The sequence below is a fragment of the Cynocephalus volans genome, chromosome 2, assembly GCF_027409185.1.
Source record: "Cynocephalus volans isolate mCynVol1 chromosome 2, mCynVol1.pri, whole genome shotgun sequence".
Classification (NCBI taxonomy): Eukaryota; Metazoa; Chordata; class Mammalia; order Dermoptera; family Cynocephalidae; genus Cynocephalus; species Cynocephalus volans.
In genome coordinates, this window is record NC_084461.1 from 132052279 (window position 1) to 132078945 (window position 26667).

At 45.9% G+C, this 26667-nt stretch overlaps 1 protein-coding gene and 1 non-coding gene across 2 annotated transcripts in view; both read left to right on the forward strand.

The window, feature by feature from the left end:
- Positions 1-7714: 7714 nt before the first annotated feature.
- AFAP1L1 (actin filament associated protein 1 like 1) overlaps positions 7715-26667 on the forward strand; it is a 65737-nt gene continuing 46784 nt past the window's right edge. Inside the window, exon 1 of the mRNA XM_063086937.1 lies at positions 7715-7782. Within this exon, the coding sequence (XP_062943007.1) occupies positions 7767-7782 (16 nt within the window). The 5' untranslated portion in view covers positions 7715-7766. The remainder of the gene's footprint in view (positions 7783-26667) is intronic.
- On the forward strand, positions 11439-11631 carry LOC134371242 (U2 spliceosomal RNA). Its single transcript, XR_010022709.1, has one exon. It is a non-coding gene; the product is annotated as a U2 spliceosomal RNA (small nuclear RNA).

Genomic DNA, 26667 nt, shown 5'->3' on the forward strand with positions numbered 1-26667 from the left:
GCTATGAGTGTGGATAAATCAGATTTAAAATAATGTGACATCTATGCCCATGACCAGTAGTGTTTCTTTCTCAGGAGGAACTACCCCAGTGTTCCCCAAATTTCAGTCATTCAAACATTACCTTCGCATTTCCATCAAATTATTTATTTACTTTGTGCTATTTACATAATATTTTTTTCAATTGACTCACATCTGATATTTCTATTTTAATATCAGTGAAATTATGGGTTTGTAGAACTGGTTGTATATTTTTAATACAAATTCAAATAAATTTATAACTGTTAAAGATGTTGGTCTGTGTAACATCTAAATCTATCTCACATTCTTACCAATAGTCTGAATTTTGGACTTTGCGAAACATTGTTCTATTTGATAGAAGTGGGAGGGGAGAAGGTGACATATTCCCACAATGTCCCTGTGAAGACTGGTTTTGGGGGAGCCAAAGAAAAACAATACGAAGATACTACAGACAGAAGACAACTCAAGATGCTTTGACAATCGAGCAGGGCTTGATTAACCACAGACCACCTCAGAGAGCCAAGACTCTCATAACCACTGGTTGGTTCCCAGGGCATTACGTAGACAGTGTGTCCCTAGACTTTACTGAGGTTTTCGTTGAATAGAGTCCTGTATTTCTCCTGCTGTGGGTGGGGACACACTGCTAGACTTAGCCTCCCTGGTGCAATCTCAGCCTCACCATTTACTAACTGAATTGTGCCCTCCCATTCATATTTGGAAGCCCTAACCCCCAATACCCCAGAATGTGACTTATTTGAAGACATAGCCTTTAAAGAGGTGATTAAGTTAAAAATGAGGCCGTCAGAGTGGATCCTAATCTGATCTGATTGGTGTCCTTATAAGAAGAGGAGATTTGGACACATAAGGACACCAGGGGCAGGTGTGCACAGAGGGATGACCACATGAAGAGGCAGCAAAGGGGAAGCTGTCTGCAAGCCAAGGAGAGGGGCTAAGAGAAAACCAACCCTGCAGGCACCTTGATCTTGGATTTCCAGCCTCCAGAACCATGAGAAAATAAATGTCTGTAGTTTAAGCCATCCAGTCTGTAGTATTCTATTATGACAGCCTGAGCAAACTAATTCACCAGGTTCTGCAATTAGAATTGCAAGATAGAAATAGCAGCACTTATCTCGCACAGTGGTGAGGACTGAATGACCTACTTCAGATGTAGTACCTGACTGCAGGTGAGATACGCGTTTGCCTGCTCAGCATCTCCCGCCTGCTCGGATCACAGGGTTTATCCAGACTGTGAGAGCCCCCTCTGGGCTGTTGCTGGAACTGCAGGGAGAGAGGCATGCCTTTCTCACCGGGATTCTCCAGCTGTGTCAGGGCATTCAGGACTGCAGTTGTGTGGCTTTCTTTGCCACAGGTTGGGAGAGACCACCTGAAGATGAAGACGAAACAGAGGAAGGCAGAGCTGGAAGATGAAGAGAAAGTAGCAACTGCTTTGTTTGCATTCCTGGACCCAAACTTACCTTAAAGCCAGTTTCACCCCCTCCAACTTTCCCTTTCTGGTTTAAGCTGATTTGTGATTCTTTCACTTGCCACCAAAGAAGTTGTGACAAATGCACTGACTCCCAGAATGCATTAATGTCAACAGTGGAGTCTCCCATGCACTCCTTTGCTGTCTGTATGAGAGAGAGTGAGCACAATTTAAACAGTGCAGGAATGTGAGATGGGACGTGGGAATCGCTAGGGACCACAAGCAAACACATGTGAAGGGGCACAAGCTTACCTCAGCCAGTCACTGAAAAGTGCCTGTAGAGCCTGGACCATGATGAGCCTTCTGATTTCCCAAAGCACCCCAGTGGATAAAGAATTTGTTGTCATGCAGAAGTGTGTGACGCCTCCCTAACACACAGGGTCTCACCCACCTGGATCAGGACAAATTGTCCTTCGGGCAAAATAATGGCACTACTTAACTTCTTTTAATATGCATATAAAATGCCACTCCTTAACAGGCTGTGTGGGTAGCTTTGTGGGTAGCTTTGTGTGGGTAGCTGGAAGCCCAGTAGTCCTCCCATCCCAGTGTGTTGGGTTCCCCTGCAGGACAAGAGGAACCTGGCAGAATGGGTCGCATTTCCGGTGGTTTGACTTATATCAACCTCCTGCAGGGGGCAGCCTGGGTATATGGCCACCATTTCAGTATCCCTTAACATTTCCATAAGCATCTGACCACTTCTTCAGAGGAAACCCACACTTATTACATAATAATTCACACTTCTGACCATGGCTCAGGTGAGCACTCTACATATCTCATTTAACCCTCTGGGTACTACATTTACCCTCATTTTACAGATGAGGAAATTGAGCCCTTTCTAAGTAATTCATCCAATATGTAATTCACAGCTATATGTGTCAGAGCTTGAACTTGAATTCAGGGATCTCTCACCTGAAGCCCACGCGCTTGCCACTGTACAAACACTATCTCCCTAGATAGAGTACAACTGGCATTTGGAGAACGCTTACTATGTGCCAGGCATGGCGCCAATCACTCTATACACAAAGTCGCATTTAAGCCTCACAACTGTGTGAGAGAAATGTTTACAGCCCAATTTTTAGGTGAGGAACCTGAGGTCCAGAGAAGCTGTAGATCATGCCCTTGGCTGTACAGAAGCAGCGCTGGATGTCAAACTCATGTCTACCTCCTCCCAAAGTGTTGTTCTCACCAGTGTGCTCCACAAACTGAACAGAGTGATAGTTGTGGGGGGGGGGCAAGGGAGTGTGGCTCAGGTGACATTGAGTCTGGACTCCGGGGCACCACTACTCCTGCTTCTGCCTCTGAAGCCTTGTGCGTATTACATGCAGGTATTGATATTCAATGCGGTACCTCACAGATAATGTACAATCAATTATGTTTCAATAAAAAATTTTTTAAATAAAGACTTGTATGATTTCAGGCAAGGCTTCACCCCCTCTCTTGGTCTCAGTTTCCCCATCTAACAAGTGAAGGGACCAGACTGGCTAATATCTCAATCTCCTAAAGTTTTTCTGTCTCCAAATTATGAAATTCACTCTGGACTTCTGCAACCTGGCCTCAGCTTGCAGCCTAGAGATGAAGTTGGGGATGTGCAGCCCAGCCTTTCACTGCAGTGTCGGGCGTTGGGCATCCACCATGGGCCCTCAGGGTGATGGCACCCAGCAGACAGGCTCTTCACGGGTCCACGATTTCTCTCAGGTTCCCACATGGGGGATCTGTAAGCCAGATTAAGCCCACAGATATGTTTTAGTTGGCTCTTGCAATACTTTAAAATAATTGGAATTAGTTACCAACATTTTTAAACCAAAAGAGATTTTACACTAAAATCTGGATTTCTGGCTTCTCCTGAAAAATCTGCAGATCTGGCCACTCCAGGCCCAAACTGACTGGCTCCTGTCCCTTCAGCTGGAGCAGGAGAGCTCTGCCCTGCCTCAGCCCCATCACTCCCGTGGCCTGTTTCACGCGCACCTTCCCTGCCTGACCCTGCAGATTCTTCAGTGTGTGAGCCAGCTTAAAGAGCCTAGTGCTCTCTTCCTGGGGAGGGACCTGAAAGGAGCGGGCAGGCTTCATGAAGGACTCGGGCATAAAAACAAAAGCTCCTTTGCCTCCAGATACAACCAGTGGGCTTGGCTCTGTTGACTGTGGAAGTTGAGCCCTGTGGCCTGAGTGCAGGTAGGAGCAGAAACCTGGAGGTGCTCAGGAAGGAAGGGTTTTCATCCATCCGTGAAACTCTTTCTTTCTTCCAGCAGCTGCCCCTCAGATCTCTATCTGCTTCCCCGGGCCCAGGGTGGACCAGCAAGCATGTGTCATTTCCCTGGATAGGGGCTATAAAGGCAACATTGTGCTGAGTGGAACAAGAGAGGTTTTCATCCTGCAGCCAGCATGAGCAGACACCCGAGCAAGGGGCTCTGGGACTCCCCCTGCACAAAGGAGCATGGGAGAGGGGCCTGAGCCAAGGAGAAGCTGCATGTCCACTCAGCATGCGTGGGCTGGGGAGCACAAAGGCATTTCTAGCAGAAGGCCTCACTGCAATTTCATTTCCCTCTGCAAAGAAATAAGCAAATAAAACAATCCAGGAGGGTAAATGGGGCCTCCAGGACACATGCATTAATAGAAGCCAATAATGGCAGGCTTTGCAAGTCCTTCAGCATTTATCCACTGACTCACTCCTCAAATATTTATTGCCACTTACTAGGTTCCAGGTGCTGTGCTGGGCTCTAGGGACCTAGCAATGAGTAGGACACAGCACCCACCCTCACAGCATTTACAGTCTGGCAGCCAGGGAAGGGTAAAGAGAGAAGTAAATAGGATATTGTACATTGATGACCCAATGGGAGATTCACACAGAAACAGAGTTGGTTCAAGAACCCAGATCTGAGCCCTGTCCTGTTTTTCTTACTCTTCCTGGAGTCTCCTGCGATCGCCGCAGGCTCAGTGAAGAGGGCACCCTGAATACCATAATAAAGAATTTGGGCTCTCCACTAAGGGCAAAGGGGAGCCATGAAATATTTTTAAGGGGGAAATGATATGGTCCGATTGGGATCATGGAATGGTCCCTACAGTATTCATGGTTGAAGCAGACCCTCGAGGCAAGGTGACAGGTTAGAAGGCTGGGGTTTGTTTCTCTCTCTCAGACAAAGAACCCAGAGCCCCCACACTTTTCTTTCCCAGGGTTCCCAGTTCCACCTGATAAGCTACAAATGGGACTGGGGAGTATAATTTGTTTTCACAAGACTGGGAGCAGGAGGGAGTTGAAAGCTTTCTTCCTGGTATTGTTCACAGAGGCCAAATTTGATATCTTTTTTACAGAGCTGGAGTTCTCTACATAGAATTCTTTAGACAAGCACCAAGCAAACCTGGAAAACTTGGTAGTGAGCGAGAAAGAAAGAAAAGATATTAGTACTTGTTGCAAAATTGCATTGGTAATTTGTTTAATGTGTATATGTGTGAGAACTCAGAGGAAACGTGTTGTAGTGAAAACACAATGGGATTTGAGTCCGAACACTTGTGTATGAGCTCTTGCTCTACTTGCAGGTCCTAGAAATCCTTGCCAGAGAGTTGCACTCAAACAGAAATGGAAAGGGAGAGAGAAAAGCTGACACCAACCACCACTGTTCCCATCTTCTTCCCGGTGTTTGCCAGCTGATACCCCATGATCCAGCCAACCCAAACTGCTTGCAGACATATCCTGCCATTTCCTATTGCCATGTCTTTGTTCTTACTGTTTTCTTTGCCTGTAATGTTATCTCCTCATGGCAGGTTCAAATCCTACAAGGCTCAATTGCCACATCGTCCAAATGTCTGTCATCCATTACTGTCTCCATGATCAGTAAGAAATCCTTGCTTTGTTTTAATGGACTCTGAGAGCACTTCATCTCTCCTCTGGTACTTTTCTCATAATAATCTGTATTAAAATTATTTACATATCTGTCTCCTCTACTAGAATGCAGATTCCTTGAGGACACATATCATTCCTACTTAGATTTGTTCTCCCAAAAGGAATTTCTGAAGAGCGAAATGTCCATTAGTGAGCTGGCAGACAGAGGGGATAGTTTTTATGGTGCATATAGAACTCATTAAAGAAATAGTACAGAAAAAAAAAAATGTCGATATTCCTTGTCAAAACCCACAAATAGCCTGTTCGTTCACCTACCCCGACAGCAACCAAGCTGTAGTCAACTTAGTCAGCATTGCCATCTAGTGGACATTATGGGTAATTACTTAAACCAGAACCACTATACCTTCCCAGCAACTTTTTGTTTATTCTCAGAACTGTGTGCAGACTTGAGTTCTCTCGATTTTATCTTTCCCAGACCACAGCTCAGTCAATTACACTCGAGAAATTATTCAGTGCATACATACAAATTCTCCTTGGCTCTTTTGACTTTTCTGTTCTAATTTTCTGAATAAACCTTCAAAGTCCTTGAAAGTTTCTGAAAGTTCTTTTAAAACTCTCTACAAAAGCTTCCATCTGTTTTTGCAATAGTAATTTTTCATTCTGTTGTTTAAAAATTATTTTAAACAGTATACCCATAGTCCACTATTACTAGTGGGCTAGCCTGGGAACTTAACTACAATTTACAGCCTGATTTGCAAGTATTTCAGAGTTCAAACAGTGAACTTTTGGGACTTAATCCACTTGTAAATTGTTGGTTGGCTGCTTTAGAATTTAAACTGACCTTTTCAAATTGGAAAAGTGGGCAGGAACAAAGAGGAACTTGGAAAATAATAATAGCTCACATTTTCAGAGCTATTTATGGTTTATAAAGTGGGTTTGTGTCATTCTATTGGCCCTCCCAACAGCCCTGTGAGGTCAATATGAGGTTTCCCATAGCACAGATGAGCAAGCAAGCCTCATAGACTGAAAGTTATACTCTTACTAAGTAGTAGAGCAAGAGCTCATACACAAGTTTTCAGACTCAAATGCCATTGTGTTTTCACTACAACACGTTTCCTCTGAATTCTCACACATACACACATTAAACAAATTACCAATGCAATTTTGCAACAGGTATTAATTTTAATTTTCCCATAAAAGCAATGCAGAAAATATTCTCAGTCCAGGAAAGTACAAGATGCTCTTCCCGCGCCCTTTCTTGCCCCTGTGCCCTTGCACAAGGTGTTCCCAATGCCAGAATGTTTTAAGTAAAGGAGTGGCCTAGTCAAAACTGAAAACCATGGCCTAGCCCATTTGGGGGAGGAGGGGTGTAGGGGTGGAGGACAATTGGGCTGAAGTTCACCTTATGAAGGGTCTTCAATTCAGACAGTTGATGTGGTCTATAAATGAGTCAGACCTATTTTCACAGAGAAACATTAATAGGATGAAGTTCACATTCATTATACAACTTTAAACTTAAGTCCCATTACTAGACCACACTGGCCATAGTCATATGTTTTCTACATCCTGTAATTAACCTGTAAAGACAGCACTTACTGCACTATATTTTGTATGCTAAAAGAGTTCATTTCCACAATTTTTAATCACTCCGTTTTAGTATTTTCTTCACGAAAAACCTCAAAAGTGAGAAGTGTCCCAAGCCAGTGCCCACCTTTTAACAATCTTCCCCGTTTCTTTTTTTCCTAGGTGGCTTTCTTTTTGAAGACCTTAGTTTTTCTACTATTATTTCACTCCTCATTCGCACCATTATTGACATTGCACCAGCATTGGCCCCCGGTCCGCTATCTGGCGCTAGAAGGTGATCAGGGAAGATTCGTCCAATCGAGAAGATAAACCCAAAGCCAGGAAAGGGGAAGCAGCTGCAAGAAAATGGAGCTTTTATTCCATCAAAGAAAAACACCGTCTAACAATCTCTGCAATCCGAGACAGTGGGCAGAGGGGTGAGATAGCGAGCTCCCCACCGCCAGCGGAGTGCAAGCAACGTTGAACCCCGCGGTGGTCCCGGCTGGGGTGGGGCGCGCGGGCAGGGAACACACGCGTGTGGATGGAAAGCGGGTCCTCCAGCCCCCAGCGGGAGGCCGCGGAGGGCGTGCGGCAGGCAGGGCGCGGCGCGGGCGTGTGCGGGACACCGGCCCGCGCGGCCCAGGGGGCGAGGCGTGCGCCGGGTCTATTCCGGGAGCGGCGCGGGGGGCGGGGGCGGGCGCGGGCGGGGCGGGGGCGCCCGGCGAGCATCCTGTCTGGGGGAGGGGACGCGCGAAGTGAGCTGGCTGCGGGGACCGCCCGAGAGCGCAGCGCGCCCGCTGCCGCCGCCAGCCTCGCCGGAGCCACTGCGCCCTGCGGCTCCGCGCTGCGGGGATCCCGGCCGGCGCCATGGACCGAGGTCGGGGTAAGAGGAGCCGGGGCGTCCGCACTTGTTGCTGCGCGCGGCCGGGAAGGGAAACCGGGCGATCTAAGGCCGGGGAGGAGCCGGACGAGGGAGATAGGTGGGCGGTGGGGCGGGGGCACTGCAAGACGCGGTGCTGTGTGTGCAGGTGCCGCCTGCTGCCGGTGCAACCCGGTGTGTGTGTCGGCCCCTCCTGTCCCGAGGCTGAGTTGCCTCCTGTGTGTGAAACTGGAGTTTCCATACACTTCGATTCTTCACTTCCTAAAAGATCCCCCCACAGGATTCCAGAGGACAGCGAGCTCCTCCCACCCTACTTCACTCAAGAAGGGTAAAGTGACGTTTGCAGGTTACACTCCCAAATACCCGGCGCCGTGTGAACACCTACTGTGTGCTTGGGTGTGTGCCTGGGTGTGTGTGTGTGTGTGTGTGTCCTGGCTCTGTTCGCGACAAGCTGTGCGATCTTTGCTGCTCCGATTCTTTTTCAGGATAAGTGTATTTGGCAGAATTTCACATAAATGGTGGGGATTTACAGAAATTGGGATTGACGGGAGCAGAGAGAGCAGCATTCACCTGGGGGACAGCGCACATCTTAAGTAAAGGTCTAGACATAGGCAAGGCATGTGGGTGTCTGCAAAGTGACCTGCTCGGGCACGGACACACTGGCAGTGTCAAAGGCTGGGAATCGAAACACCAGGGTCCTAACCTTGGTAAACTGGCCAGTGTTGTGCCAACATGAGAAGCGTAGTTGTTGTTAATAATGGAAAATTCCTCCCCTCCCCCAAATAATCTCATACCCCTCCTACATCTGCCTGTGTGCTGTGCTGAGGCCCCCAAATGAGAAAAAAAGAATGAACACGTGCGTGGAAGCAATCAGGAGATGCTGGGGGCAGGGATGAGCAGGTGTCAGTAACCTCTCCTGCATGCCCATTACAGGTAAAGCCAGACTGAAGAAGCTCAGAGGGCTGGAGGGAACCCCTGGCTTCCAGTTCAATCCCCCCACCTGCCCTTCCCCAACACAAAATACTGCATTTACCTTCCCCTTTAGGGCCTCGGAAGGGCAGGCAAGAAATGGAGGGGGCTTCTGTTTGGTTCTTTGGAGACTGAGGCTGTGTCTCACCTGTTAACTGACTTCTGGACAAGCATGCAAACAGTGTAAACACCCGTCAGGGAAGAAAAACAGAAAGAGAGGCATCTACCACCTGCCTCAGTCCTGCTGTCCCCACCTCCCACATTAGCTAAAGCAAAGAGCACTGCTCCCCACCCCCTCACTCCCCATCAGTTGTCAAATACCACCCTGCCTGGTCTCTAATACAAAAATCCATACCTAGGCCTACCCGGATTTGTGGAAAACAGACTGTGTCCACCCTGTGTCCTCAAAGAGTGACAATAATTCGCTTAGTTGTCAATGCTTGATACCCAACACCTCCACTTAAGGAGGCTGCCTCCAGAGCACTCTTTCCTAGGAAGCGACTTCCCAGGACTCTCTGGGTGCTCAGAAATTCATTGAGGACTCTGACCCTGCTTTCCTAGCCTACTTTCCTTCTCCTTCACAGCTCTTGTCACAAGCCTGTAAGAGGTCATTAGCCGTCCACCTGTTTAGTGCCTACCTCCCCCAGCCAGGAGTAAGTTTCAGGGAGGCAGGGAGTGGGTCTTTTTTGATCAATCTGCTGACACGGAGCCTGGCACGTAGTAGGAGCTCGCAACAGTAATTTAATTAGTCATATGAAACACACTTTAGAGTGCACCTCAAGTTGATTAATTATAATGCTGATTTTTAAAAGAGTATTACTAAATCCTCACATCAGAATTGTTCTTTATGGGCCGGTCCGTGGCTCACGTGGGGCAGCGTGGTGCTGACAACACCAAGTCAAGTGTTAAGATCCCCTTACCGGTCATCTTTATTAAAAAAAAAAAAGAACTGTTCTTTATGACTTGCAAGTAAAAAAGTCAAAATGCAATTTAGTGGTTGTGTGGCTGGGGCACCCAAGGCCAGGTTATCTGTCTAGTGCCTCAGTTTTCCAACCTGGTAAATAATTGCAAGCACCTTATGAGTTAAAGCAAAGCACAGAATGAAAATCTGTACATGTTTCTAAGATAAAACATGAGATTTCAAAAATTATTCCAGCAGACCTTTCTTGTTGTGCCCCATCCCCAGCTAGGTGTGCACTGTCTTCTGTTGTCAGGGAAGGTTTAAGAAGCTATAATCGCAATTTATGGTAGTGGGCATGCTGCCAGTATGGATCTGGCCATCACATCTTGGGCAGGAGTGGTGATAATCAGCTTTGTGTCTCATGAATATTCACAACCAATCTAAAAAAAATTTTTTTTAAGGATTTGTGTTTCAAAATTAAAAAAAGAAGCTCAGGACTCATTTCAACCTTATACAAGCATGTGGGGGGTGGAACTGCCATGCTCAGCGTACTGGGGAGGAAACCACGCTTTGGTATTGACAACAGTAACAACCGAAATCATCGAGTTCTCACCGTTTGCCAAGCATCAGGCTCAGCCTTTTACGTGGCTTCTCTCAGAACACCCATGAGATGGGGGCTAGAGCGAGTACTATCTTTAATTACACCTCCCAGGAAAGCAGGCTCTGCAGGTGTAAGTCAGCTCAGGCTGCCTTGACATAGTTCCACATACTAGGTGGCTTTCACAATAGAAATTTATTTACTCACAGTTCTGGATGCTGGAAGTCCAATATCAAGGTGCTGTCAAGGTAAATTTCTGGTGAGGCCTCTCTTCCTGGCCACCTTCTTCCTGTGTCCTCACATGGCCCCTTCTCCATTGTTTCTTCCTCTTTTTATAAGGATACCAGTCCTATCGGATTACAGTCCCACCCTTATGACCTTGTTTAACCTTAATTAATTCATAAAGGCCCTGTCTCCAAATACAGTCACACTCAGGGTTAGGGCTTCAATATATGAGTCTGGGGGGGGACACAAGTCAGTCCGTAACAGCAGGGTTAGGTCACTGACATTAATTTGCAGTCATTCCCCATGTGAGACACACAGCTGGGATTTGAACCTAGCTCTGTCTGCATCAAAGTCCTGATCTTAAGCTTGCTGCTGACTGCCTTTGTGGTAGCAGGTGACCTGCCAAGCCCTCGAGCAGGGCCTAGATGCCAAATGTTCCTGCTCCAGGCGCTGGGCACCCCCATCATTCCTAAGCTGCACTGTTCAGATGTCCTGTAGCAATTGAAGTATAAAAGCTCAGCATCAAAGCAAGTGACTCTAGAACAGAAACAAACCTGGAGGTAGATTTCTCTTCTAACAGGATATGTGTCTTTCCATGAGGAAAGCAGGGTTCATATGATGCAGTAACAGACATAGGGATCACTTATATTGTAACAAAATGCCTTCCAGCAGGATTTCCTGACTCATGAGTATCATTCAAAGAGAATCAACCATTAGTGAAGGGAGCACTTGAGTAAACCCGATGACTGTAGATACCACCTTCTACAGGACAAGTTAACTTCCTATCCTCACATGAGGATAAATTATGAGTACTGATAACACCTATTTCTTGGGATTGTTGAAAATATTAAAGTGCATGGAAAATACTTCAAATAATATCTGGCACATGGGATCATTCAGTATATGCTGGCTACTGTAATAATTACTATCTTTTTTATCAGACTCAACATAATAAATCCACTTTATATCGCTTCTCGGCCTTTTGGCTAAGATCAAGTGTAGTATCTGTTCTTATCAGTTTAAATCCACTTTATAGAACTTTGCTTGCTCCCTCCACAAGCTGGTCCCACTTTGATGACACTTTTTGAGTCCCTGCTCCATTTTTAAATACTGATCTAGACAGCTTTATGTACAACTCAAAGGTCATGTCATAATCTTCTTTGTTTCCCAGAGTTCCTTCAAGGTGCTTGTCTCTTGGAAATCCATCTCTAACCTTCAGTCGCTGGACGACTGACCAAATGATATTTCTGAGTGACTGATAGGATACTAGTACATAGGCCAGCATGTCCGTGTTCTCTTTTTTATTCTATCTGTCTATGCCTACTAATTATGGTTATGTCATCACAATTTTGCTTTTGTGAACTTTCCAGTATTCTTGAACCATCTTCTCTTTATAGTCTTTGGTCTGAATTTTCTCTGATTTATTTTTTTTAATTTGCCTTCTTAATGTCTAAGGTTATGTCTGATCTCTCCGACTCAAGTGAAGTGATTGATTTCCCCAGGTTTCCTTTCTTTTCCACATCACAACTAGTTCTTTTTTGACCAGTTGAATTCAACCCAAGATGGGGATTTCTTTGGCTGCATTCTATACTCTTTGGGAGATCATATTGTCTCCCAGGCAACTCAAGAAATGATCTGATGCTCTGCTTTTCATTGAATGAGATTTTTATTGTTGAAGAGATGATACCCATACTGACTGTGTCTTGCCTCTGTGGGACCAGCTGTAAGATCCAGATTAGGAAGCCCATGTCTTTCCGACAGCTCCCATTGGCCAAGCAGTCTATAGCTAACCCAACTTCTGCACCCAAGGCTGTGAACGCTCATACAGATGTACCTCTTCCCTGACATCCAGGTTCATTCTCTACTCCCTCTATACGTAACAGTCCTTTTGAAAGGAACACACACCTATATTGTAATCATCTTTTCCATCCATACGTGTTCCATGAGGTCATCTTTGTTAGCCTAGGGACTCAGTAGAGCTGAGTGGTTCAGAGAATGGACAAACTTGGGTTTGAGTTTTGACTGCAACTTTCTAGCTGTATGTTCTTGAGCAAATTACTTAATTTCTCTGAACTTCAGTGTATTCATTTGTAATGTCATGGGAAAAGGTAATACAGGTCTTCTAGAACTTGAGTTTCAGCCACACTCTGCAATGGGTGTCACTAGTCATATGGGGCCGTAGGACTTAGACTTACCGTGTTCCCTGTAGAAGCTTCTGCTGGTCACTGGGCACTGCTTCCATTTCTTTGCTCCCATCAGCTGCCGTGGTGTTTGGCTTCTCCATTTTCATCGGGGTTTTTTTCTGCCTCTCCCTCAACTATCAGTTTCAAGTCCCCCTTTTCACATGGGTGAGCATCCTGCCAAGTAAGTTCCTCTCTTCCCACCCTCTGCCAAGAATCTATCATTACTCCATTCTCATCTTTAGTCCAGAAAAACAATCCTGTTTTTGGATATCATTGGTTTCTCATACCCTTCTTAATCTTTAGGAAAAAAATTTGCAACTGAACATAAAAGTGTAGCCATCTGTGCATCCCTTTCCCCTAAGCATTTTCCTCTTTTCTTTCCTGGCCAAACTTCTCGAAGAAAAGGTCGGCACTCGCAGCCTCCTGTTCCTGCCAGTACACTCCTCTCACCTCCTGCAGCCTCACTTCCAGTCACACCCTCTGCTGAAAGCCCCATGCAGGGTCCCGAATGGCTTCCACTTCTACTGGACAAAGTCTAATCTTCCACCTCTATCGTCTCCTGGACTTTCTCTGTAGCTGTTGACCCTCTACTTTTTTCTGAATGTGTTCCCCTATTTTGAGAAGATAGGAAAAGCGTAGATTTTTTAAGTCAAATAAGTCTAGGTTAAATAACCACCACTCCATCCTCCAGGAAGCATTTTCTGCCTCTCTCCCTGCCCCCCATCCTACTGTTACAGGTGCTCACACCTTCTGGGACTCTCCTTCTCTAAGGCAAGTTACCCATTGAAGTCATTCCTATTCCCTTGGTCTGTAAAGTAGAAAGAATGACACCCAGAATTGGGAGACTGAATTGTGATTATATTTGCCTAGCCCCCAGCACCTGGCCCACAGCAGGAGCTTACTAATTGTTATTTCCCATCTTCCCTCACTTGCTCTGTCTCTGTCTCCTTTGATGGCTTTTTCCCTCTCTCTCCTTATCTCCCCACCACCTCTGCCCTCTCTCTCGGCTCACTCCTGTAGAGAACCAAGCCCCTTCCCTCCATGAGGCGACTCTCAGACGTCCATCAGCAGCTGTCAGTGGGGCTCCATTCCTGTAAAACCTCCTGCCTGTGGTACATTTTTACTCAAAGGTTATCTCAGTCTCCCAGTGACCCAGTGCTGAACTCGTCTTATGCACCACCAAATCAGATGACCCTTCCGGTTTCTCTTTTTCTGTTAACAATGCAACCATGTAAGGAGCTATTGAAGGAAATGGGGGTGTTTGTGAACAAGACTAAATTTGAAGGTGGGAACATGGGATCAGATCTCAAACTAGCTGTCCTGTAGAAGAGGTAACAGAAAGTCTTTCCAGAAGGCTGTACAAGAGGTTAAACAGAGGCTGACTTGGGCTCGATCTGGGAGAAGCATACAAGTGAATTGTTCAGCAATAGAATGGGAGTTGGCCAGGGGTGCAGTTAAGCAGAGATTGTGTGGCCACAGATCAGGGAAGCCACAGAATGGCTCCTATGGGGACCACATTAATATACAGATTAAAGACTACTGTCACCTGATATTCAAGACGTTTCCATAGGCATGACCCTTTTGCACACTATAGAGAATAGGACACTTCTGGGAGTGTATACTTCAACCTAAAGCATTCCTTTTTTATTTAGATGTATACTCTTTTATAGCTTTCAATGGAAATTATGAGTTTTCTATGCTTGGACATGGGATTTGGGGAGAAGAGGGCCTGATGCAATTAAGGACAGTTATTTGAAACTATTGATCGCATCATGCTCAAACCCTTCAGTGGTTTCTCATTGTTCATTAGATATAAACTACAGTTCTTGTGGTGGCCCTCAAGGCCTGCCCTGTCTGCTCTCTGCCCAGGTCAGCAGCTCACTTTGGGTCCCTGTCTACCACCTGCTCTGAGCTGTCCTCACGCTGGCCTTGCTCCTTCTAGCCTTGGATCCTTTGTGCCTTCACCTTCACTCCTGCTCATTCTCGGCTATCTGCCCAAACATTACTTCCTCAAGGCGATCTTTCCCAAGCTCCCAAGCTACACTCCATGCTGTAGGTGCTCAGAGCACCGTCTACGTCTCACTGGTTGCCATGTTCACAATTACAGCTAATTGTGGGATTGAATTAGCTGTTTGTGTGAGGGCAGGGCCCATCTTGTTTGCTGCCCTTTCTCCAGCACCTAGTGTCATCCTTGACACACAGTAGGTGGTCAATAAATGTCTGTTGAGATAAATAAATGAAAGAAAGAGTACACAACTCACAGAGTGGAAGTTGGCCACTTTCAGCCCCAAGATTCTCCACTTCAATGATTCTCATTTTAGGGACACAAACATAGACTTCATCATTATCCATCATTTCCTTTGCCTTCATCCTTGACTATTATTGGAAAACACGTCTTGGATGGCTGCTTCTTCTATGTCCTGTCTCCTCCTATAGGTGCTTCCTATTTCTACTGTCCAGCCTGCCTTAAGGACCACCCCCTATTTGTCTAAAGCAGTGGTTCTCAAATCCAGCTGGGCTCGTAATCGTCCCCTGAGGAGCCTACTGAAAATATACCCCAAAGATCTGATCACTGATTGTATTAGTCTGTTTCTGTTGCTTGTAACAGAATACCTGAAACTGTGTAATTTATAAAGAAATAGAATTTATTTCTTACAGTTTTGAAGGCTGGGAAATCCAAAGTTCAAGGAACACATTCATTGAGGTCCTTCTTGGTGGTGATTCTCTACAGCGACACAGGGTGTCACATGGTTAATGGACTGAGCCAGACAGCTAACCTTCTCACTGGCTCTCCTTTTAAAGCCATCAGAACCACGCCCATTACCACACATTAAACCTTCAACTTATTACTGCATGAGTGGATAAATCCATTCACTAGAGTATTGTATTAGTCCATTTCTGTTGCTCATAACAGAAATTCCTGAAACTGGGTAGTTTATAAAGAAACAATACTTTTTGCTTACAGTTTCAGAGGCTGGGAAGTCCAAAGTCTAGAGAACACATCTGGTGAAAGCCTTGTTGGTGGGTAGTGACTCTTCATAGCAAAGCAGGGTGTCACACAGCAGAGGGCAGAAGCAGAGAGAGAGAACCTCCTCATTCACTCTCCTTTTAAAAAGTCACCAGAACTACTCTCATTATTCCAAGAATGGATCAATCCATTTACAAAGGGACAGTCTTCACAATCCAATCACCTCTTCAAGGCCCCCCTCTCAATTACCATAATAGGATTTCCCACCCTTAATAGTTACAGTAGGGGTTATGCCTCAGTGATTTTGTGGGGACATTCAATCCACAGCAGGCGTGGTCTTCACAATCTAATCACCTTTTAAAGGCCCCCTTTCAATTAACACAATCGGATTGTCCACCCTCTTACCACTGTCACAGTGGGGATTAAGTTTCCGGTGGATTTGGGGGGGAACTCAACCCACAGCAGTGGGTCTGGAATGAGTTTGGGGAATATGCAGTTTTTGCAAAGCCCCCAGTGATTCTGATGTGCTCACAGCGGTGACAACCACTGTTCTCATGCACTACTTTTATCGTGACCCTGGACCCTGCTCAAACACCTTCTGGATTCCCTGTCGCTTACTCTAGTTCTGCATTTCACACCTTTCAACTAAGTGGGACTCTAGGGTCTGGGTCTGTTACCCAAAGTAGCCTTGTGAAATCCCAAAATGTCTCATTTCATCTTTAAAAAGCCATCCAAACCTTTTATTATATCCATATTATATCTAACTCCCTCTACGCCTCCCCAAAATATCTTTGTGCAAAATGCACCTTCAATGCATTTATGTATCTCAGACTTCTCCTTCCCTACACACGCCCTGCCCTCTGCCATGGGCTCTCAGTTATGTGAACACCAGCCTCAATTAAATATCCAGCACTCAGTGCCACAGTGGAAATGGATCTGGACATGGAAGCAGAACTCCTGTGTCCTACCTCCAGCTCAGCCACTCACTTCTGTGATGTGACAGCATACATTTTATAAAGCTTTTAACTTTTAGAAGCTTTTTGACATTCACCAACTTTGTTCATTTCAGCTTAGTGTCAGGGACTTTGAGCATCCGTGAGGACCTTCGAGCAGAGACTGGGCAACCTCTGCCCCTAGTAATCACACCTGTTCTCACTTAGCAGTCATTCACTGCAGGGTCCCTGTGGGCAAGAAGGAACCCATGAAATAGGGAGAATCAACAGACAGAGAATTGACCACCAACATCCTTTCTCTGAGGACCCTTCCAGCCCTGAATTTCTCTTCTATGTCTTCTCTCAACCCTGGTGACTGCCCTCTGATGAGGACAGCAGAGACATTCTCCCCATTAGACAGATGCAAAAGCTGAGGTTCAAAAAGATGACTCTGCTCTTTCCCCTTCCTGAGAAAGACCAGCTCAGCATCATCTCCCTGTGGAAACTTCTTTGCTATATCCCCGCTTCTTGCTTCCCTCTGACTTTGGGTTATCGGCACCCTCCTTGGTCAGGGCATTTAGAAGATTGTACTGCACTTATTGAAATGTCACCTCTCTGTGTATATGAATCCATCTTCTGCATCACATTCCCAGTGTCAAACACAGAGCAAATGCTTAACACTTACAGTCAAACGCTGCTTATACTGAGGGCTCATCATGACTCAAATCATGAAATAGGTACTGTCATTACTCTCAGTTTACAGGTGAAGAAACTGAGGCTTAGAAAGGTCAATTTACCCAGCCCTCCCTGCCTCCAATCTAAGTTCGTTACTGTTGCTCTCTGCAGCTTCTCTGTGATTGTTGAAGGATTATCCCCAGGTTAGTTATATGAAGGACTTGCTAGGTAAGCCACTAGTTAGATGAAGGACCTACTAGGTAAAGATTTTAAGGTGGAGACAGGGAGGGTGCTGAGAAGAAGAGGAGGGAAAGAGGAACTGAACAATTCCACAGGACTCCCTCCATCAGAGAAGGTCAGGCAGCCCTTGTGAGGTTTTACTTCTTACTCTTCACGCTGTTCCCACCGCAGTCCTCAGAGTCCTGGCATTTAGAATTCCGGGAGCTCTCTCCCTCCTGGAATTAACAAAGGGGCTGACCCAGGAGGGCCCCTGGCAGGGTTCGTCCTCCATCTGAAATTCCATTTGGGGAATCCCAGCCACACCCCACGTGGGGTGGAGGTGCAGAGCCGGCCTGGCATGATTCTTCTCCTGGGCACAGCTGTCAGGCTGCAGTGGGGGCAGAATGTGGCACCACATTGCAGGCATTCCAGCTCCGGGGAATTTACTGACAGCACGGCTCGCAGGAGACAAGTTTGGGGGCTTTTTATAGCCTTCTGAGAACCTAGAGGAAAACTGATCTCCTGAGAGACAGAAGTGGGGCACGTGTCCTTTCCAGGCACCATTCCCTCAACCTGTAGTCTTCAGATGCTCTGCAATTCAATTTAGGGCAAGAGTCATGGCTAAGTGGTGTGGTGGAAGCACACTCACTGTGGGAAAATGGGGATCCCAACCCAATTCCTTGAATCCCCTCCTTGGGCTTCAGTTTCTTCACCTGTCAGGTTGAAGTATTACAGTGTAGGAATTGGCAGACCTCAGCCAATGGGCCAAATCCAGCCCAATTCCTGTTTTTGTAAATAAAGTTTTATTGGAACACAGCCATGCCCATTTATTACGTATTTTTTATAGCTACTTTCTCACTATAAGGGCAGAGTTAAGTAGTGAAACAAATATGTGGCCAGGAAAGCCTAAAGTAAATACTATCTGGTCGTCTACAGAAAAAGTTTGCCAACCCCTGGATTAAGCTGTAGAGAGATTGGGAGTGTCTGCCAAGAGCACCGTGGTGAGAAGGTTCTGAGGGTGTGTCCAGGCTGAGGAATGAAGCACTGTCCTTAAATCATACAAGGGTGTATATTCAGAAGGAGGGCTGGAAGGATCCCAGAATGCCACTTACCCATGTTTTTCAAACTATTTTGGCCTCAGAGTCCTTTTGCAAACAAAATCTTAAGCAATAGAGCAGCTCTGGGTGAAGTAGGAAAGGGAGCAGTGAGTGCAGCCCCTTCATCTCTGCTACTCCCAAGGCAGCCTCTAAGGAAGCCACACAGATCCTATAGGCCCCATCAGAAAAGTACTTAACTGCTCATCTAATCCTACACCCCTCATTTTATAACTGAGGAAACTGAGGCTTGAGGGACAGCATATTGCCTAAAGTCACATGAGGAGCTCCCAGTTGGATTTCCATGGAACCACTAATGTGGTCACAAGCTATCAGCAGAGCATAGACATCTCCCTACTGGGGAGAAAACCTGTCCTTTGGCTTTGCAGGGCCTTGGGGCTGCCATTAGTGCACGGTGGCTATGAAGTGGCAATGCTGACCCAGCAGCCACAGAGTTTGGGGCTGGGACTTGGCCAGGACACATTGCTGATACCTGCCCACACTTCACCGTAGCTCAGTTAAGCCTTGGGAGCCTTTTTTCTGACAGTGCTAGAGCCAAAAGAAGAAAATAAAAATTGTATTGGACCATATTTCTTTTAAAAATTGCATTGATACAAAAGCACATTTTTTAAAAAACTCAGAACATATCTTACAGTTGACATATTAATTTATTCATTTCTTTTGCCCTTTTTTCCCCCAAAAAGCTGTTATTCAATAGATAAAAGCATCTTCAAGTCAGAGCCATCTAAGAATGGAGAAATTATGATAATTTATACTAAAGCTTTCTTTTGAAGATGGAGTCAGATTTATTCATTTGTAAAATAAATATTTACTCTTCCTGCCAGTTCTTGTTCAAGGGTTAGCTGAGAGCAGATCCTGCTGATATGAAACCAAGGGGGATTTTTTTAGCTCCACTTGAACCAAGAAGAAAACTGATCTCCTGGGGGTGCTCCAGGAAGCCAGAGAGAATGATGGTTTTTCCTCACCTCCAGCAACCAGGTGCAGCTCTGAGGGTTACAGAGGGGAGGCCCAGGGCCCCAGGGCCCCTGAATCTCCCCATGTGGCAGAGAAAGTGAGACTTGGTCACCATGCCTGTGGTGTGAGGTCATATCTGGTCGGTACCCATCAAAAAATATGTAAAGGACCAGAGGGTTCAAGGAACACTTTCTAGCCAGGAACCTCAGGGACACTGCAGGGATGGTGTTCCAGATGAAGAAAATGATGGAGAGGAAAGAAGAAAGGCCTAGAAGTGTGTTCAGGAAGCAACGCAGGGCAGCATGCCTAGAGCCCAGAGGAGCAGGTGGAGGTTAAACGGAGCCCTGGTGTCCTTCCAAAGAGAAAGGCCTTATTCTCCAGGTCCCTTACTGGGTGTATTCCAGTCCCTTCAAGGCTGTGTTGCTTGTGATCTGTAACTAATAATAGAAACAGGATAATGCAGGAGCTGAGTGCATGGACTGCAGAGGTGTCAGATTGCCCAGTTGTGAATCCCAGCCCAACTCCTTGCACTTAACCCCTGCATCTCAGTTTCTTCCGCTAAACATGGAGATAACAATCTCTTATCTACCTATGCAGGATAACTGGATTAATGATTCAACACGTAAGAAGCATTCAATTTTTTAAAAAGAGTGAATGCTTGGAATACAGGTTTGTAAATGATTGCCTTTCTCAATAAATTAAGAAGGAATCTAAGTTCTCTCTCTAACACTTTCACGCTCACTCTTCACATTCCCACCCTGGGAAAGGATGGAATTACAGAGGAATCACGGACAAGCCACAGGGAGCGCATGAAGCATGTGAGGATCATGGATCATCTGGGTCACAAAGGAAAACTGATGTTCTGGGCCCTGGGGGGCTATGGACGAGGTGTGAGCAGGAAGAGGTTATGATGTGTTGCAATTTGGGGAAATCAGGAAAGCCATCAGTGAGCTTACTCAGAGTGGAAGGGGAGAGACTGGAAGGAGGTGGCCAGGCAGGAGCTGTAGCAGGTATTTCAGGTGAGCAGCAGATTGTGTAAGATTAACTCACCTTGATGTTTAAGAGCAGAGAAACATAAAACGTTAAACTCTCCATTTTCAAATAGAGTTAATTGTACGGAATTGTTAGCCTAATGGGGAAGCAGAGGAGGCATTTGTCTGGGATCTCAAAACTCAAGACACTCATTCCTAGGACCTTCAGTCAACATTTTCCTGGATCCCAACTGTGGAGCAGGAATCACCCCAGAGGTCTCTCAAAGCCTGCCCAGGGACGGCTGGGCTCCCTGTGGGGAGGATTTCTGGGGGCCTGGCCCAGAACTAAATCTAGGCTTAGCACTGGGAGGCTTTTGTAGACAGCGAGGGAAGGAAGGAAGGGAGAGAAGACTTCCCATCTGGTGGACAGTGGCCATTCTGGCTTCAACCTTTAGCCTCCCACTTAGAACATCTAGTCTAACCCCTGGTGGTGCTTGGCTCCCTTGTGATCACTAGCAACAGCAACAACATCAGTAATAGTAACAAAGCTTTTACAACATGACTTATGTGTGTCTGGCACAGTGCGTAACACTCCTCGTGCATTAACTCCCTTTCTCCTTAGCACAGCCCTCTGGGCTAAGTGCTTCTATGATCTTTGTCATACAGATGAGAAAACTGAGGCTTGGTGAGGTGAGGTCACTGCCAGGGGGTGCTGGGCACTGGAGGGCAAATTCCAGCCTTGATTCTGGGTCTTCCTTGCCCCAATTCAGTGTCTCAACTATGCACTGTGCTGCCTCATTCCCAGCCTTCCTGCTGAGGAGCTGCCCACCTGGTCTCAGCCCCTCTTGGAAGAGACATCTGCCTGTCTTCTTGGTTCAGATTTCCAGCAAGTTCTTCTCTATAGTGAGGCTAATACAGTGGTCTTGAAGCTTCCACCCTCTGGCCTAGGTCTGCTCCCAGTTCTCCCGTTGCTGTAGGGAGCAAATCTGACCCACCCTTTCTCTCCCCACTGCCCCACAAGCCCTTCTGTTCCTGAAGACAGTTGTCACAGGCAGGATTCACAGGCCCCTCCCTAGTCTGTGGTCCTTTCTCTGAATTCCAGGTTGTTGGTTAGTCTCTCCCCAGTGCACCTGCTGTGTACCTATTACTGTGCTGGTGTATTAGTCCGTTTTCTGTTGCTTGTAACAGGATACCTGAAACTGGGTAGTTTATAAGGAGAATGAAATTTATTTCTTGCAGTTTTGGAGGCTGGAAATTCCAGGGTCCAGGGAACACATCTGGTGAGGGCTTTCTTCTTGGTGTTGACTCTCTCCAGCAATGCAGGGTGTCTGATGGCAAAAGAATAGCCTGAGCAAGAAAGAGATGACCTTCTCGCTCGATCTCCTTTTATAGCCATCAGAACCACACGCATGACCACCCATGAAACCAGCATCTCATTACTGCATGAAAGGATTAATCCATTCACGAGGGCATGGCCCGCCCCATCCAATCACCTCTTAAAGGCCCCATCTTTCAAATACCGTAATTGGATTTCCCACCCTCTTAACACTGTTACAATGAGGGTCAAGTTTCCGATACATGAACTTTTCGGGGATACATTTGACCCAAAGTGCTGGGCACTGGGCAGCTGTGGCAAATACCAAGTCAGGCATCATACATACCCTTACAGGTCTACAGTTTAATGGAGAAGGGCATGGAACAAGTCATCTACTCTGCAGCATAGAAAGGGGTGACCTCACCTGTCCAGGAAGGCAGGACTGGCCTCCTGGAGGAAGTGACACTCAAACCAACCCAAAAGATGAGTGGACGCTATCTGGGGAGTGGGGGAGATTTTAGATAAAAAATAATAGCTTGGTTTATGTCCGAAACTGTTCTAAGCACTTTATGTAATACCTCACTGGATCCTCACAACAGCCTGTAAGGCATGGTATTATTATTATCCCCATTTTGCAGATAAGGAAACAGACCCAGAGAAGTTAAGTAACTTGCCCAAGGTCACACAGCTTCTACGAGGTGACAGTTGGAGAAGACCAGATCATGCAGAGGAAACACCACAAACAAACAGCACTGGGGTGGGGTCTCATATAGTGAAAATAGGCCAGAAATAGTAAAACATAATAATTTTTTTAAAAGATTCTATTGAACAGAATAAAACTAAGTACATACCAGATTTCTGTTAGTGCAGACTAAGGCATCTGCTGATGCTTTTCTGGTTCCTTTATCACACCGAGGTTTTCTGTGAGCTGATTGTCCACCTAATCCTTCACCTTTCTGAATGGGGTGCTGTTCAATCCTAAAATCTACGTGGGTTCTGTTTTTTGATTGGGGGTGGGGGGTGGGAGGATGGCACATCTACTAGTAATCAAAATTCACCAGTTTGCAAAGCGTCAGTTTGCAGAGCGCTCTCACTTGTCACCAGCATCATCAGACTTCAGCTTCACAGCAGGCCTGTGAGGTAGGCAGGGCGGTTATGGTCACCTTACTTAGATGATGAGGAAATTGAGGCTCAGAGACATGGAGGGACTTCCCAAGGCCACATAGCCAGTAGGTGTGAGGCCAGGGCTTGAGCCCTGGGATTCTGGCTCCAGTGCCTGTGTTTTCTCCACACACTGAAACACAGTGTGCTATAGGAGACTAGAAAGTTTCCAACCCTGGCACCTGTGGCCTTGGCAAGTTCCTTACTCTCTCTAGCCTTCAGTTTCCTACCACTAAAAGTGAGATAAGAAGAATTCCTACCATATAGGGTTGCTGCTAAGATTAAATGAGGTAATAGGCACAGAGTGTTAGGCATGGAGAATATTCCACAGTGAAACAGCACACAACAGTCAAAATGAATGAACACAGTAACAGGCAATCGTGGATAAATTTAAGCAGCATAGTATTATGGAAAAAAGTCACAGAACATTACCTATAGCATTATACCCTTTTAATAAATTTAAAAATAACTAAAAATTTTTTAAAATATTTTTTCAGGAGTACATCTAGTTGCAATAAAACTATATACAAGGGAAAGAAAGAGCATGATGAACACACAGTCCAGGATGATGGGTTGGCAGGGGAGGCAGAGGGGCAGGATCATATAGTTAGAGGTAAGATGTTGTCACCATCCTAGCTTTTGCTTTGAATAGTAGGTTTGTGGGTGCTTACTACATTATCAAAAATAACTGATTACATGGTAAAATAACTAAATAAAAGTGGAGCATGCATGGGCCAATGATGAGAGTATCTCATGAAGCAAGGATTAGGATTAATCCAATTTTTGTCCACCTGAGGCCTATTTAAAGAAAGAAATAAAAGTGTTAGGCACAGTACCCAGCATATAGGAAGTGTTCAATAAATGTTGGCTGTCATTCTTGGGTATTTTTATTATTGTCTGCATAATCCAGATACCTCTACTCAGAGGCTTTGATGTGTGCTGAGGGAGGTTGGTGAGATGGGTCTTCAAACTCAGACTTCTCAGAAGCAGAAGGTCCCAGCCCCATCTAGGCCTCGGGTGGGACACACGTGCAGGTGAATAAACACCAGTGGGGAATGATCATGAGGTGCTCACTGTTGGTTCTAGCAAGCTTTGGTGGTCAGAGACCCCTGTTAGATGAAGGCCAGAAGGTATTATAATGTGTTGATTGAAAGCTTAGGCTCTAGAGTCAGATCCAGGTTTGAATCCTAGTCCGCTAGCTATGTGTCTTTAGACAAATGACTGTGCCTCTCTGAGCCTAACTTGGTTCATGTGTAAAACAGCAGATAAGAACAGAACCTACCTGGCAGGATCATTATAAGGATTAAATGAGGTAATACATGCAAAATGCTTAGCACAACATCTGGAATATCACTTAAGAGCTTGAAAATACTGCCTGCTTTCATCATTGGGCATCCCAGATCACTCCCTGGGCCTGCTGCTGTTTCCCCAAGACTTTGGAGAAGGAGATGGTGCAGACTCCCGGAAACGGAAACAGCTGCCATCGTGTGTGGGGGTTGAGCAAGTGTCACAGTTTTCCACTTCCTCCTGGAACCATTTCCTTAGTGAGTTAAATGGGGAGGAATCCACAGACAAAGGGACAATTCTGGGAGAGCCCAGTCTCACAGCCAAAAATTATTTCCTGGGAAGTCAGCGGCTTGCCCCCACCCGCTCCTGTGAAAGGAAGCTATGGCTTCCCTCGCGGCCTAGAGCTGAGAAGGTGCTTGAAGAGAGGACCCTCCTGCTGGATGGAGGAGCCTGGCAGAGCTGCTGCTAGGAAGGCCACCGAAGATGCAGGATTCCCTGGGACTGTCACCCTGGCCTGACTCCTGGGACAGAGTCACCCAGAAACGACCCATGACCTGCTTTCCCATTGACCTATGACCTCTGTGACCTCTTGACTCCCTGTCTTCCTGAAATAACAGTAGATCAGAGAACTGTGCTAGTCTACCATCCCTGCTAATAATCCCTACAGTTTACAAACCCTTTCCCAGCCATTCCCCATTTCCACTTCACACAAACCTATACATGGGTTTTCTAAACTCCTTACAGGACAGGAAAATGAAGTTCAGAGGAGTTAAATGACTTACCCAAAATTACACCCTAGTAAGTGGGAGGAGTTGGAATCCAAACCAAGTCCTCTGAGACCAAGTCCCAAATTCTCCCCACTGTTCTTTACCAACTCCCTTCTTCATGAATGTTTCTGTGTTTCTATCTTATGGAGTCAAACTTGTGCTATTCTCTTCAGCATAAAAGGATATTCAGTTTCCTGCAATAGCTGTAATTAACACCCACAAAAGCCTTCCAAGGTGCCCTCACTACCCCTGGCCCTCCCTTACACTGGGGCTAAATTTAACTCCTGGAAATCACTCAGCACGGAGGCATGGACTTTGCAGCTGGGTTTGTTTTGTTGCCCCTTTGTCATTCTTTTCCAGCCCACAAACACTATGACCCTCCTTATACACGCTGGGACAACAGGAAGTCTTTGTTTTGGTGATAGACAATGCGAATCCAACCAGTGCTGTCCTCTCCGAAGTTCTGCCCACTGTTTGGCCTGCACTTGGACTCAGAGAGAAGTGCTTGTAAATTCAGAGGAAGGAAACGAGACGTCCCCATGGCCCCAGCTGGGCAGATTTGCAGCAACTTGGAAGAGACCGTGGGCAGGGGAAAAAGAGATTTCTGAACCGATGACATGAAGGGACAATTCTACCAGCCTCACCTGTGGAACTAGGGGCCTCTCTGTGGAGTTAACTCCAAGTTAGATGCTGATGGAAGCAGTGTCCTGAAAGAGACTGGGGGAGGCGTTACAATTAGCTCCTCCGGTATTCTTCCCATTCTGCAATCCTCAGTTGCCACGCATGCAAAATGAGGCTAGCCCACCGTGTCGTAAGAATAAGCATAACTTATGCAAATAATACATGTAAATCTCTTAAAGCAGGGTATGGCTTACAGTAGTAATGGAGGAGTAAATCAATAGCTAGCATTTATTGAGTACTTACTATGTGCCAGACACTGTTCTAAGCACATCCACACAAATTAAGGCCCATGGATATGCTCACATGTCACCAGTGATGTGCAGGAGGCATGGGCGCATGTCAGTGTCCCAGGGTTACACAGCTAGGAAATGGGGAACAGAACTTGAATTCAGGCAGTTTGGGTTACTCACTGTTGGTTGTCATTATTTCCCAGTTAGAATTAACCTCTACCAACTACAAAATGTACATCACTAAATCAGTTGGCAGCTGTACTCACATGTGGGATATAAGTTCAACAAAATAGAGTATTTGGGAGCTTAGCCATGTGAGAAATTGGACTTCTACTTCCTTTTGTACCCAGGGCTATTTGTTTCCTTTTTTTTTTTGGTGTTTCTTTTTTTCAAGCATCTTTTTACTATGCTGAGCCTCCATAACGACAGACATGGTTTTAAAATCACATTAGCTGTTAGAGTTTATCAGCTCTTAAGAAAAAAAAAAGTTTGCTCCAAGAGTTCATTAATTTTACAAATACTTGAGCACTTCCTCTGTGTTGGACACTAGCAAAAGTTGGCACTGTTCCTGCCCCCATGGAGCTCAGGCTCAAGTCAGGAAAACTGACACTAATCAAAAAATTCATAAGTAAATGTAAAATCTTACTATGTGAAATGTCACAAGGAGAGATACTTGGTGATAACATAAAATAGGGGGAGTGGCTGTGGTCAAGAGGCATGTCCTCTGGTATCCTTTT